Genomic DNA, 15,505 nt, shown 5'->3' on the forward strand with positions numbered 1-15,505 from the left:
CCTCTTACGTATATATACTCACTTGCTGTCCACAACTACACTATGCATGCATCTTTTCTAGCTCCCCTCCCTCCACCCCAGCTGCACCCTTGCTGCTGCCTCCCTGGTTCATTCCTCATAAGTGAAGGCGGTTCGTTGTGCCTTCAGCAAGGGCTGTCATTACTTCAACCAGACACCAGGCACCAAACACTGAAATATTAAGTATGCTACCCCTTTATATTTATCAGCTTGTTTTTTTTTGCAAATAGAATTTAACCGAGAGAAAACATTTGGAAAACTAAACTTTATATTATCAGTCCTTTACAGAAAGTGAACAGATTTCTCTGCCCTAAATTTGCACTCATTCACATTATTATGCTAATAATTTAAATGCTTGTTCACATGAAGTATAATGGATTTTTATTATTAATTTGTTTAACAGATGCCCTTATTAACTTACAGTTACATACAGTATACTCAATACAATGAGTGTATTGACTATAACAGACAACATAAAAACCATTAACAATAAATAAATCACACACAGCATATCAGCATTAAGATAACACTACAGGAACAAAGTGTACAGTAGGTGGCTAGTAATACAGAATAATGATGGAATATGGGGAGCTGCAGCAGTGGATATAATGGCTGAGGCTTAAATACAGATGAGAAAGGAGATCACTACAGTGCTAATGGATCAGATGGGTTTTGAGGCAAAATCTGAAGGAGGTGAATATACATGATCTCTGTAGGCAGTTTTTTCCAACAGACAGGGCAACAGTAAAGAAAAAAATAGAGAATAAAATGGCCATTAGAGAATGGTATAGGAAAAGTGGAAGGATCAAGATGTTATATAGGAAGAAACAAAGGACTGGGGTAGGAAGGAGATTACGGTATATACAGTACTACAGTATATACACTTTCTTGTCTTTTTGCTGTTTTCTTATACTGTTATGTACTGTATGAAAAAAATCACAGATTTATTATTTAACTAACGGTTCACATTATTTCTCTGTCATTGGCATTTCCTATTTTCTAATGTGCAATTTTATTGTTATCCCTAGAGGAACTATTTCATTTTAGTTGTTCAAAATGTTGAATTTTCAGCAAGTGCAGGTTATAAACCCAGCCAGTTGATGGTGGCTTTTCATTTGCAAAGAAAATGTGCCATCGGGAAATAGGTATGCAATTTATGAGTGGCAGGTGGGTAAAAGTTTTAATTTGATCTGAGCCTTAATGTCGAAAATGTAGAGTTGGAGAAATTGCAAAGTTGATGGTTTCATAGTGCTTTATTTCTTATTTTTTATGTTTTTTTTTCTTCTGGTCAGAAGCACCAGAGCTATAGGTGGCACCAGGGCTATAGGTCATTGCTCTGTCTAGATGTTGATTGTGCCAATTTTTTAACAGGGTGAACACAAATGCTCACCCTGTGTTCATTTTTATTTTAAAGGTGGTAGTGGTCTTTTTTCATCTCTTTATTTATTAATAAATAAAGATGTTATTTGATGTCTTTTGAAGATGTTATTTGTAGTACCATCAAGAGCAGAGGGAGATCTTCATTCACCTATTATCAGGAAACTACGTATTCTTTTTATGGGCCACAACAACCTGGAGCCTATCCCAGAAGCTCAAGGCAGGACTGCACCCTGGAGGGTGCATACTGTACACAGCCCATTCTAAGGCACATGTATAAAACCGCAATTTAGAGATGCTAATTAACACAAACACTGTGTCTGTGGAAGGTTGGAGGAAAACAGAGCAACCAGAAAAAAAAACATTTAAAAAGCACTCACCTGCTGTATTTTTGTTCATTCTTTGCATTTTTTGCACAAAAGAATTGCAATACTTTTTGTCAACACAACAGAAACATCTGAACAGACATGTGTGAATTTTCACTTTTCACCATGAAATTTTTAGCAAAAAATACAAGCCCACAAAAACTCAAAACTCATAACCATCTAAGATAATGTTTAGAATGTCTTGTGCTACTCAAGTTAAAAGTGGTGTTGAAAATCAGGCGATACTGTATGTTCTAGGTTATATAATGAGTTTAAAATTATATGTCGAAATTAGTTATTTAAGTATCTAAAACTAAACATTCTGTAGCTTTTACAGATTATATGGAAAAATAATCAAGGAAATATGGTCTTTAGTTTTGTGGCAATATATAGTGCTTACTAAGTTGGCTTACTTAGTTGGCTTTTTCAGTAAAGTTTGAAAAATGGGGGACAATTAAATTTAATCCACATACAAATAGGAGGGTGTGACAATCAATGTCACTGCCTTACAGCTCTTGGGTCTCTAGTTTGATTCCCGGACTGGGGTGCCTTCTGTGTGGTGTTTCCATGATTTCCTTGTGTATTCAGCTGTTATTGTTTCTTTTCAATTGGCATCTCTAAATTTTCCCCCATACACTGTACGTTCTTGAGGTAATACCTGTTTTCCCTATGATGGACAGATATATACAGTCCAGGTTGTAGTTTGAGTTTGCTCCTGTGTCTGCTGAGTTAGACTGGGCTTGTTGGGAGCCTCTAAGGATAGTGGTTGCTGAAAATGGATGGTAAGATACAAACTGTATCATCACGAAATTACACATGTGACTTCTTTCTGGATAAGGGCATCTAGTAAGCAAATAAATAATAACAACAGTATTAATTTCTTAGGAGTGCAACATTTCCTGGTGATCTTCATACAGTATGTTTCTGAATTCTACTGTTCTATCATCAACAAACCAAGATTCTCTTTTCCATATTGCGCAACGTAGAAAACACTGGGTCAATGGAGTTCTGGGTTGAGCAGGTCAACCAAGAAAGATGTGAGCTCTCAGTAAAGGCTACACCAGTCAGCAGGTGATGTGACCCTGGCTCTATCTGAAGATGTTGCTTTTTAGAGCCAGGGTCACATCGCTTGCTGACTGGTGTAGACACATTCTTGACTTGCTACTGGGAGTAGGGTACATTATGTACAGTATTAATCAGTTAGGGCTTTCTAGAAACCTAGCACAGGGCACTCAGAGTCATTGAACCTTCTACACTGCGGAGCTTGAATTATGTCAAAACAAATTATTGCCTCATGGGTGAGCAGGGTGGAGAAGCCTGTCTGCACTTCTTCATCCTCCTTATAGGTATACAAGGTATAACAAGACTAATTCTAATAGATTTTGTGATTCTAAATTTATCATAAAAAACAGGGTAAAAGAGTAGTAAAAGCAGGAAAAGCATTGCATTACATAAAAACAAGATTACTCTAACTATGGTACATGAAAATGACTACAATTTACTTAATAAGGACTTCAGAAGGATTGTAAATTAAGGGAACATATTTGGTCTGAAAACCTTATCCAGCTGTTTTGTGAAGAAAGCTGTAGTATTTGTAATATAACTAAGAGTTTGATCCTGCATCCAACAATCCTTTGTGAAAAGGAGTGTTTAATCTACTAACAGCATAACATTAAAATTACATATACTGTAAGCCAAAGAGATATGTTTTTGTATGTTAAAAACATTGGTATCTTAAAAGGAAGTTAAATTTATTATAATTTAATGTAACTATATAATTCTTGAATTGAATGAAAATTGAGTTTCAATAACAAGAACAATGACAACCACAATCATTTAAAATGAAAATAAATTTAAAAATATGGATTTATTTGCTGTAGTGCCAATACCTCCCTTCTTTGTACAACGTCTAAGTGAAGTGTTCAAAATGGTTTGAAAGAGCTTTCACAGCAATTTCATTTATTATATTTAAAGCATTGATTTTTTTATTGCCTGTTACATTTGATGTTATCTTGGTTTCAGTGGATATGTGGTCAGTGGGGTGCATCTTTGGTGAAATGATTAGAGGTACTGTGTTGTTCCCAGGCACTGATCGTATCCTTCCTGTGAAGCCTTGCTTTTGTAATAAGTCAGCTACGTTTGGAAAACCACAGTATTAAATAAATGTTATATCTGCTGTATTATTCTTGAATGATAATGTCCTGGTTTAAGTAAAGAAGTTTGAAATATAAGACTCACTTTAATTTAGATGTCTCCTATAATGGTTTATAAACTTTATTGTCATGATATTAATCATATTATAAAGAGTCATAAAAATTACATACTGTACACATTACCCTTTATATACGGTATATCCCTTCAGCCCTACCCTTGTGTTAGGAATATAATTCAGTCAACTTGTTACTTACATGTACAGTAAATAAGCTCCTGTAGTGGACATTATCACATTCATGTCAGTTTATGAATATTTTACAAATAATAATGCTTTTTACCAAATGCTCAGAAGTGCTATTTATAATTCCTAATCTAAAATGAAACCAAGACGTCTTGAATGTTCTGCAAAAGTTGTGGATGACAACTTGAACGAACTATTAGATTTTTATGTGTTACAGGCAACAAACTTACCCTAATGATGAAAGTCTTTATAAAATATGTAATAAAATCTATTTATATATTTTAGCTTTTATTTAGCTAGGTTTTCTATTTTATATTACACAAAAATGTCATTCTTCACTTTACATTTAATATATTTCTCATGATGTGTCCCATGGGTCTAGAACTGGAAAATATAAAGAAAGTGTTTTTTTCTGTCAACTGTATTTTTATTTATTGATATTAAAAAGTATTGGAGTTGCTATTGTGGTATTGACTGTGGTCTTTGCCACTATAATTATAATATGTTTGAGCTCCCGATGTTCTTGTGGAAAAAATGTGAATGGCTTGAAGATCCAGCCAAGTAGTGTGATCATGGACTTTGTTAGGGAAATATCAGATCGGTCGGTGTTGCAGTGACCAAAGCAATAACATTACTTAATTAAATCAAACAATTTACTAGCTCTTCAATCCAGGAAAACCATAAAAGCAATGCACAAGTAGCAGCTTAGAGTAGTTTTGCCTGGAGCCGAGTCAGCATGTGTAGGCTACCAAGAAACAGGTTAAGGTTAATCCCATGTTGAAACGCAAAGAAAAGAAACACTTTTTGGCTGTAGAGTCTTCTTCAGGTGTGAGGGAGAGAGGGAAAGTAGCAAATAAATAAGGCATGGGAGAACAAAGAGAAAATGGGAAATGGTGATTCGCTCACCTACTCTCTTTTTTGCTCTGCTATACTTTATTTGTTTGCTAATTTCCCTCTCTCCCTCACGCCTGAAGAAGGCACGATGTACAAAGCTGAATGGTTAGACAGTACAGGAAAACACCTTATGGTGTGGAGCTTGTGGCAGTTCTAGAGATCAGGTTACGGGCTTTCTCTAAGTGTACAGAAGGAACTCAGAAACATAGACAGGCTTTTATCAGTCCAAGTTCTACTGTCAGTTCTTCGTATTTAGATATGATGACACTTTTTAATTTTCTTCAGCTTCATTTTTTAGTTTCAGAGTTTTGAAATTCATGCAAGTCAGCTGACCTACAGTACTGTTAAAGAGTTAATAATTCAAAGGAGACATTCATTAATTGCGTGTTTCCATCCTTGCCTTCTTGCTTTTTGTTTTTACTTTATTTTATACTCAGAAAGTCTGTCTTAGAATTTGTCTGTCTTTAAATTAGTGCAGAGTTTCGTCATACAGTACTTTAAGTATCTAAAATAATTCGTATATGCATCAATATTTCAATTCACACAAAACAATCCTTAGTAATAGATCTGTTTGTGTTGTTTATAGTCATACTAAATGTCTTTTCTTTATGAATATGCTAAATTCAATTTTTCTGTTGTACTATTTTGCCAGATTTTGTTTAATCTTTTGTTTTGTTTAATTTGTGAAGGGAGCACCAATGTTACTTTGTTTTCCAGGGAGCAACAGTATCTCATGGCATTTGTTCCAGCTGTGATCTAAATTATACTATTGGTCCATTAATTTCATTAGCCCATTTTTCTGGTTCTTCAGGACTAGGGTTTAGATGTCTGATTCAGGATACTTCTGTCTTGTCTGCGTCATTTTGGTTGCTGCTACAATTAGGAATAAATATGTTGCTTTCAGCAATTTCTTTTGAGTGTATGAGATCTTAAGGAACAAGAGTTAGCTGTGATAATACCAAATTCCATTTAATTCAGAATGTCAAATAATATACTAAGAGGCATTAAAAACATAACAAATGTTAAATATGGTTCCAATGCTTATTTGTTTACGTTTTTAATTGCTGTCACTATAGGGTTTTAAACCTGTGGGCCCTGTAATGGAGAAACTCATTATAATATATATTTTTTTCATAATCTAGCAGGAGTTTTGTAAATGATCAGTTCCTTGAAGGTACAGTATTGAAAACTTGGGTCATTGGAATTTATATTTTATATTCTGAAATTACCATTGCAGACCAGACATGAGCTTTTGCATGTTTTAGGAAGAACATGTCAAAGCAATATTTGGACATGTAATGTTCTCTGTGGGTCAGATATATTTTGCTAGTACACCTGATCAAGAATCATTAAGAAAATAATTCAAAAACCACATCTTACATTACACCGTCCACATTTCGGTACATGATCTGGCATATACACAACATCATCTGAACTTTAAGGGAGACAGGTATTGTAATATTTTACAGTAATATAAGGTTTCCCTGTTATCTCTCAGTATCGTGTGGCTCTATGGTCATATTATATTGGAATACAGTTTTTAGAGTAACATTACATCTCATTATCATCTAAACTAGTGCTTTACAATTATATATTTATATATAAAATGGTTGCATATTCATTGTTTTGTGATTTGTAACACTAGTCATTTGTAAAATGAACCACTGAAAGGTATTCCCTAGCATTTCTAATGCATTTTCTATGTGTTTGTTTAATTACAATGCCTGTATATTATGCTATCACAGCATTTTCTGAACTACAGTTTACAGTAATATCAATAAAATCAGAGAATAAAAAGGATAAGGTATATCCTTCATACTAGATCACTAATTATAGTTACAGCTAGATTTCTATTGTATATTTTTAGGCACAGTGCAAATAAAAATGTTTTTTGTATTAAAAGGTGAACATTTTGGTATGTTCTATATTGAAAATCACATGTTGTAGTGAGTCAAAATGAACTTCATTAATTCTTACTTATCATTTTGCTATGTACACCACTTCACAGTAGGTTTTGAAGAAGATCTGGCTTCATCTATAGACTCTGAAAATGCAACATAATATGCTATGGTTTTGCTGAGAGCTACTGTACCTTCCCTGAAGCATACAGCTGCAGTGTCCATAGCAGGCACTGAAACCTTTGAGCTACTGTATGTTTCCAGGGCACTAATTATGTACTCTGTACTGTGCCCAAGAACATTAAGAGATCTATATTAATTCTTCAGATAATAAAAGTTTATTCCATTTATATTCATCAAGCAGAAAACATAAGTCCAGAAACTACATCATTAATGCAATTAAGCGATTAATGCTAACATACTGTTAATATTTCAGTGTGTACAGTAAACATGTCTTAAACCATTATTTGTGGTAGATTTTCCTTAACCTTGACCATCTCAGACATTGATCAGTGGAACAAAGTCATAGAGCAGCTGGGCACTCCATCCCCGGAGTTCATGAAGAAACTGCAGCCGACCGTACGCAACTACGTAGAAAACAGACCCAAGTATGCAGGGCTTACCTTTCCCAAGCTCTTTCCAGACTGTCTCTTCCCTGCTGACTCTGAACACAACAAACTCAAAGGTAAGACGTTTACTTATAATACTTTACTTATAGAACCTGCTGCCAAAGGGGACAGTGACCCCTCTCTGAGAGAGGAATTAACACACCATCTGAGAGCTAATTTAGCTTAGCTTTTTTTTTTCCTTTTGACGCATGGCACAGTAGTCACATGAATTTAAGGATAACTAACCTTGTCACATAATTAATGGATTGTGTTTATTTTGAATAGCAAACTGAATCGCGTTCGCTGATAGGGGTGTTATTTGATCAGGAAACCACAAGGCATGACCTTTTGACTTAATCTAGTACTGTACTTTTTATAAAGTAGATCACAAGAAATTGATTTGGAAGATGCTGCATCTGACCCATACCATTTGTTTCAAGTGAGTTTGTAGGCTGATTGCAATGTTAGCAGGGAAACATCCAGATTAAATTCTGCTCCCCACAGTGTCACTGGATCCTCAATGAATACTGGACTTTCTTCAGAAATCATATCCAGTTACAATGCACAGACTAATCATTTAAAGATCCCCGGTGAAGTCATTGTTATCATAGTTTTATATGTATATATTAATTTTGGAGTTCATGAACATAAGCTTACTAAAGAAACAGACATGAAATCCTGCAAAAAAGTAAAATTCTGCATTAAGAATTCTTGCCATTCAGTCATTTCTGTTCTCTGCTGGGTTGTTAGTTCTACCATGTTCAGTTGTGCGTTTCACAAGGCTGAGATATTTGTGCATGAATAATGGAGCAACTTGTTCATATATTTTATCACAAACTGTAGAGAGAAAGTAGAGCTTTAAATCTGCCTAAATTAAACCAATGTTTAGATTTCTGACACTGATGGAGGAAACAGATTGAATCACTATAAAAACATTGTGTGATGAATATCTCTTAATGCTCTAGCACCATGTGTTAAAAAATAATACAGTTCCAGTCTTCCACTGCATAATTTAAACATCAAAGTCTCTTATCCTATTTACAAAAATAACAATTTCATAACTGCCTGCCTGTGAGGCCAGCAGGACAATGCCTGTTAGCAACAGAGACATGAAGGGTTTTAAATATTCCAACTGCAATTCAGAGACATAAGAAAGGCAGACAGCAAGTGACTGGCAGATTTAGTCAATAGTCCTAAACCGTGATTACTGCTTAACTAATAACTCCTACTAATTATCATGTGAATATCCATATACAAAGTCAAAATCTCTGACTTTTGCTTCCTCTTATAACAACAAACATGCATCTGAATCTGGTGAGCAAGTGGTTCAATATGTACAATGAAGATGCTGTTTTATAGCCTGTGAATTTCCTGCAGGAGTACCAGCTTCCGATTAACAGTATATCCCACCCTGCATTCTTTGCGTGTACTAACTTTTTATGGAATAATGCAAAATTGCATAGATGATTTTCTACAACACGTCAATATATTGAGTTTGAAATCTGTATTCACAGCCAGCCAGGCTAGAGACCTCTTGTCGAAGATGCTTATTATTGATCCTGCTAAGCGGATATCAGTTGATGAAGCCTTACAGCACCCATACATTAACGTCTGGTATGATCCTGCGGAAGTGGAGGCGGTGAGTGTGATTACTGCTGATTCTCTTCATCATATTGATTAACTTATTTTTTGTGATGAATACTGTAGGAACATTTCCATTTTTGCCAGAGTTAGGAATGTCCATGGTTCTGGTTTAGAAATTGAATAGATAGTGATTTGTTAGATGCTGAAACAAATACAGTACATACCTTAACACAGTGACATTTAAAACACCTCTGTGTTTTTCTGCGCAGTCCTTTGTAACAGTTAAAGAAAGTCCATGCTGATTATAACCTTTGTCACAATTTATTATTTTGTGTTAATATTTACAGCAATCATGTTGTTAGTCATTAGTGTAGTTATTTATTTTGGTTTTGCCATTATAAGGCATCTAGTGCAAAGAACTTATGTGGAACATTCTAAACCTAATGAGGCATTAAGGTGTCACATGCCCAGTTGTCCAATCAGTGTTTCATTTTGAAGACTCAAGCAAAGGCCCCTGAAACTGTGAGACTGTAGGAGACCTGTTGTTCCAAAGGGAAAGTAAATCATGTTTTTAATCACAGTTTTCATATACTCTCTACAATTACTGTTTTGAACTAAATGAGTGAATTCACAAAGTGCAATATTTGCTATTTACTATAGTGTGAGATTTGATCCTTAAACCATTCGCATTATGTAAATAGTGACTAGTAGTTCCTCCACCAATTTTACAATTTGGTGTCTGCCATATCTTTGCTATTCATGGGTTTGAATGTGTTTCTTTGTGTGAAAAATAACTCTTTCATGTAATTGATAAAAATTTTCACTGAAGATAAATTAGGGGTCTCAAAACAGGTCTTCCCAAGGACAAATGAATTCACTAAATGAATTACAAATTTATACTGATAAATAATTATATTTTAAGAAAATGATTTTTTGGGTATGTGTTCCACTCATTCCATTTAAATTCACTGTATGGATGATATACTCATCAGCAATGTAACTACTTTCAGTTATTTTCATTTCCAGTGTTTAAGAAAACATTGGCAAGAAATCAAACCACTGAAACTGCTGTGTATATGCAGTGTATATGTATTATTCAAATACATTTCTGAGACCTTCATCAGTGTGTAAATAAGATTACGTGTAGATTGGGTAAAAGTAATTTCTTACCGGTCACTTGTTAGAAATGAAGGCTCACAAGAAATATAACAGAGAGGCAGCAGGGGTAGTTCCTCATTATTTTAACTGTTATTAAAAACACAGTTGTGAAAGATATTGCGAAAGAAACATGAAATTATACTGAGACTAATGAAGTACAGTTAATATGGTTTAACTAGAAGAGATACTATAACTTAAAATAGTTCTGGTTTTTAATCTGAAGTAGTATTTTACGTTTACCAAATTATTTTCTTCATATAGGCAATGCTTTTTTTCAATAAATAAAAATATAAATGTGTTTACAACTATTTGATTGCTGCTTGGTGTAAGTGGACATTTTTTATTTCTATAATACAGTATATTTTCACAATGTTTTTAGGTTTATTTATGGAAGAAAGTACGATTCCCGAGTTACGGCAGTACTTCAACTTTGAAATTGTCTTGGCCACCTCTGGATTTTGTCCAGAAACAAATAGCATTCCAAATTCCCTCAACCTGTCTATTCTTTTTCCTCTTTCTACTCTTATTTTCACGCTGATGAAGAACCGAGATCTCGTCCAAATATCCATGGTAAATAATATTTGACCTTAGAAAATGTTTTTAATGCTAGCTGTACAAACATGTAGCCAAAATTTTACAAGGGGCAAGTACTGTATTTTGCATAAAGATTTGTTTGTGTGCATGTGCGTGTGACGTTATCTGTAAGTGGAAGCAATGAACTACTCTTTTCAAACACTGCGAACTGGTAATAACCCCTTATCCTTGCTGAATTAAATGTAATAGACTATTCTTATTCTGTTAAAATCAGACAGAGGCACTAAAATGCAAAAAAAGAGTTTTAATTTGACTTTACTTTATAATCTTTCACTTCCTTAATATACAGAAAAATGTATAAATGTTTAATTCACTTTTGTGTGAAGAAGTACTGATTTCACTAAGTCAGTGAAGTTATTTAAGTAATTTGGGAAACTGAAATGGTTGAAATCTTAAAGCCCTGATAGGTGTGATCCAGTGAAACTTGCTGTCCTTCCCATTCCTTTCCACAGCCTTGAAAGTGATTGCATAATCTAAATCTGTTTTACCTAGTTGTCCATCCAACCTGCCTGCTGACTATTCTATTCCTTTACATACTAACATACTCAAATTATGCCAATGGTCAACCTTAAAGTCAAGTAAAAAAACTTAAAGTACTGTTTCAGTCAAATTGCTGTCTTGGACTTAGTGCTCAGTAATTCTATCTTCCAGTGTGCAATCAACCCTTTTTGATTTTAATCTGTCTAGCTGTAACACCCAAGAAACAAATCATATCTGTTCTGTTATGTACTAGGGCATTGGGATACTATAAAATCAGAAAACATGTCATGTTACCTACTGTAGGTATTGAACGTTCTGTGTGATATCCCTTTGTGTGTAAATGTCAGAAGAATAGATGAGGAGAATACAGTTGCTCTGAAAGTTGCTTATTGTTAATTCGGCCCTATTGAGAAATGCAGTTTAAAATGTTATAGGAGAATGATTTTCTAATGAAATGATTCATAGACAGCTTAATGATGCTGTTATAAGATCTAGAAGTGCCATGCATTGTGTACTTTACAGGTCAATAAGTCCATGTTTCAGATGATGCCAAAGGTTATGTCTGACTGGATATATATTGGATATACAGTATATACATTCCTCTCTATATATGAATTCTGATTCTGACTTAATTGGACTCACAGATGAGCTTGTGATTGGACAAGCAGTGTTTAAATGTCTGAGATCATATGGAGGACTGAGACATTTCATTGCCAGCAACTACTGCTGCACGCCGTATTGTTGTGCATTTGATTGCAATAAACTTTGATTTGATTTGATTTGATTTGATAAATCTACCATGCTATAGGTAGGGAAAAATAGATCCAAAAGAAAAACTTTAAGTGGGTGGCAGCTCCAACAAAAAGGCTTATCATCAGGTATTATATAAAAGGAACATGCTAAGAAGCAGGGCTGCCTACCTGACTTGAGCCATTTTTTTTTACATGAACAGGGGATGCCAGTATCTTATTCAGTACAACCCAAGACCCTGTGTCGTTACTTTTTCGAGCTTCCACAATATTAGCAGCATCTGATAAGCAGTATTTTCAGAAGTTGCTGAAGTGCACTTATGTCTAATCTTAGACAGATACAGTACTAATAACATATATACATACAGTACATGCAGGATATGGCCATAACAAAAATACTGTATGTTTCAGAACTATTTAGCTATCAAAGTAATGGTGTTATGTAACTTGTCATCCATAATAGCCCACATCTTAAACTATAAAAACATAATTGGATGTTCTATAAATGCTGGAATTAATTTCTTTTGATCTCTAGCAAAAGTTCAGTAGGTCTTACTGTATAGTGTTATTTCTTACATCTGTGGAAATCATGGTGGCCTATGGTAAATATATAATTATTTGGCTCTGTTCAAGATAAAAATTGGAAAAAAAAAACTGCTTGTAAAGAATAAAAGTAAGAAGAACCAAGGGAAGAAGATTGTATTTTAAGCCTTTTTCAGCAGCATTTGCTCCTTTTTTCTAACATTAGCAATGCTTGATACTACTCCTTTTCTAACCTTTTCTTAATGTTTTCAAATTTCATTTGTTAACTTTTAACAGCATGAAGTTTATTTATGAAATCAATGGATATCCGTGTTTTGGCAGTGTACATTTGTGTACAAACATTAACATAAAACTTACATGGCCAATGCAGTATTTCCATTTTGTTGGACCTTACTAGGTTTTTATTTTTGCTTCTGTGTTCTGTGCTGCTTTGTTTATGCTTTGTCAAAATTTCCCATACTCTCGTTTTTTCTGCACTTTTTAATTCGATCAATACTTGCAAATGATTAAAGGTGCATCTTCATGGATTGTGTCTACCAATGTATGCGAAATAGTTGGTTTCTTTTATATTCCGCTGTAAATCATTTGTAGTTTCTTACAAATTACAGTATATTACAGTTTATGAATGCATAATGAACATGTTGTGTTTAACATTGAAATATGCTTAATGTTGATTATATACAATATACACTGGTGAACATTTAGTGTCATTTTAAGTGCCTTCTACTTCAAGCATTGTTTAGTTTCTTAGCTTTTTTTACTGATCTTATAAAGATATGTGCTTACTGTAAGTAAATTGACTTTTTTCAGTTTAATTTTTTAAAAATTGTTGTTTTTAACTTAACAGAAAGGATGTGCTAATTGAGAGACTGGAATGGGTAGAGCATGATACTGTAACTATATTTATTTAAAAATGATTAAAAACATTTACACCATTAATCCATTCGCTGTCTTTTTTTTCTCCTCAGCCCCCTCCACAGATCTATGATAAGCAGCTTGATGAAAGAGAACATACTATTGATGAATGGAAAGGTAAAACCCTGAAATCACTTCCAAGCCGGGAAGAAACATAGGTGTCTTTGATTACAAACTACGCTTTTTAAACAGAACAAGAACATGTGGAAAATTCCATATGCCAGTGTTACTAACCACACTTTTATGACAAGGGATTGTGTTTTATGATGGGTAGTTTTTTTCTTTTTCTTTGAACATTAAAAGGTAGTTGATGGAAGATCATTTTTTCATTTGTCCAAAATAAGTTAAAATAGTTTATTTCTATTTCCAGAGTTTTCTTAACAATTTCTTGATAAAGAGAAAAAAATCAAACATTACTTTTCTAATTAATAATATAAAAAAAAGATTAAATGAGACACATAATTGACTAAAAAATAGATCTGCATGATTTGCTATCTGTGTCTGTATGAAAAAAAAAAATCTATAATTTAGAATATTGTCTACAATGTTGGCCACCATGGTTTAAAAAAGATTCGTGCTCTGGAATCCTTCCTGAAAACAATGACCAGGTACTGTACATTCTCAGGTTCGAAGAAATGTCTTACTACTGTATGACAGGGTTAAATAACTTACTACTGTATATTTACAGCTGTTTTGAATAGAAAAGATTGTTTAGTGGCTTGATTAAAGTATTCAGACTTTTCATACTGTAGCTATTGAAAAATGTAACCCATTGGAATTCTTCACAACTAATAGGGAATACATAAATGAGGAAGGAGATTCAACACTGAGAACAGAAGGTACTATTTTATACAAGGTTTTGTAGGAGTCTGAAACAAGCTACAAGTCTATTTTTGAAGGTGATGCCATTAGTGCTTTCAAGAAACAGGTGGGCGAGATTTTTGGATCAATCAGCTACTAACAACAAAATGAACCAGATGGATCAAAAGGCCTGCTGTCATTGTAAACCATTTTATGTTCTTAACATTTTTAGTGAAGTTTGGCATTGATGATGCAACAGTAGAGTACAAGCAAATCTACAAGATAGCTTGTCACATTGATTGCAATGAAATCTTTTTTTTTTTCAGAGCTTATCTACAAAGAAGTAATGAACTTCGAGGAGAAAACTAAAAATGGTGTTGTGAAGGGACAGCCATCTCCTTCAGGTACTCTCAGTACATAACCTAATCTTTCTGTAAGTGAATTTAAAAAATAATTAGGTGTGCCTTTTACCAAAAAATTCCATTGTGTTTAGCTCATTTGTCATTGTCTATCATTGTGTTTAAATTCGCATACAGTGGACTTTACTATTGAAATATGGTATCTGAATAAGTTAGTGTGTGAATTTCATCTGGAGTGTAAAGCAGAATATCTTAACATAAAAAGTAACACATTATTGAGTACAAGGTTTTTATTTTTATATTTTTGCATTTCTTTATAAAGTGAATTTTGACAGTTATTGAGGAAAAAACATGCTGTATTTCCATTTATAAAAGGGTGTAACCATAGAAAATGCATGCAGTCAGTCATTTACATTATATTGTATTTCCATATCTCTGTATGCTTACTGTGTCATGATATAAGGATGGAGCTTGTGGTCTGTTTTCTGTCAATTCTGTTAAAATCTGTTGAGGTTAATAGTTACATTTAGAGAATAACAGTATGCCATAAATTAAACATAATCCTTAGAAAGTGGTACTTTGTGGTATAGCACCAATGAACTTTATGCTTTGGAATTATGCATATTTATTGGTAAGTACAATGATTTCTTACATTTTCTGTGTTAAGTATCTTTTCACAGCTCTAATATTAAAGGATCTATTTTACAAATAACTACTATTAATACAGTAGCTCTTGATAGAAACTGTGCAACCTCATCTGCTTAATC

The 15,505-nt window shown here is 33.8% G+C and overlaps 1 protein-coding gene across 8 annotated transcripts in view; it reads left to right on the forward strand.

The window, feature by feature from the left end:
- The window catches only part of mapk10 (mitogen-activated protein kinase 10), a 105,726-nt gene that overhangs the window by 76,103 nt on the left and 14,118 nt on the right, over positions 1–15,505 (forward strand). For 3 of the 8 annotated variants that reach the window (XM_088628893.1, XM_088628888.1, XM_088628892.1), the window contains exons 9-13: positions 7,450–7,632; positions 9,070–9,194; positions 10,841–10,867; positions 13,632–13,695; positions 14,706–14,783. In XM_088628893.1, the coding sequence (XP_088485019.1) occupies positions 7,450–7,632; positions 9,070–9,194; positions 10,841–10,867; positions 13,632–13,695; positions 14,706–14,783 (477 nt within the window). Of the gene's footprint in view, positions 1–3,782; positions 3,855–7,449; positions 7,633–9,069; positions 9,195–10,840; positions 10,868–13,631; positions 13,696–14,705; positions 14,813–15,505 lie in introns of all 8 variants that reach the window. The other 5 variants (XM_088628895.1, XM_088628896.1, XM_088628889.1 and 2 more) reach the window with 4 other exon arrangements.

The sequence above is a fragment of the Lepisosteus platostomus genome, chromosome 4 (assembly GCF_059453375.1).
Source record: "Lepisosteus platostomus isolate fLepPlt1 chromosome 4, fLepPlt1.hap1, whole genome shotgun sequence".
Classification (NCBI taxonomy): domain Eukaryota; kingdom Metazoa; phylum Chordata; class Actinopteri; order Semionotiformes; family Lepisosteidae; genus Lepisosteus; species Lepisosteus platostomus.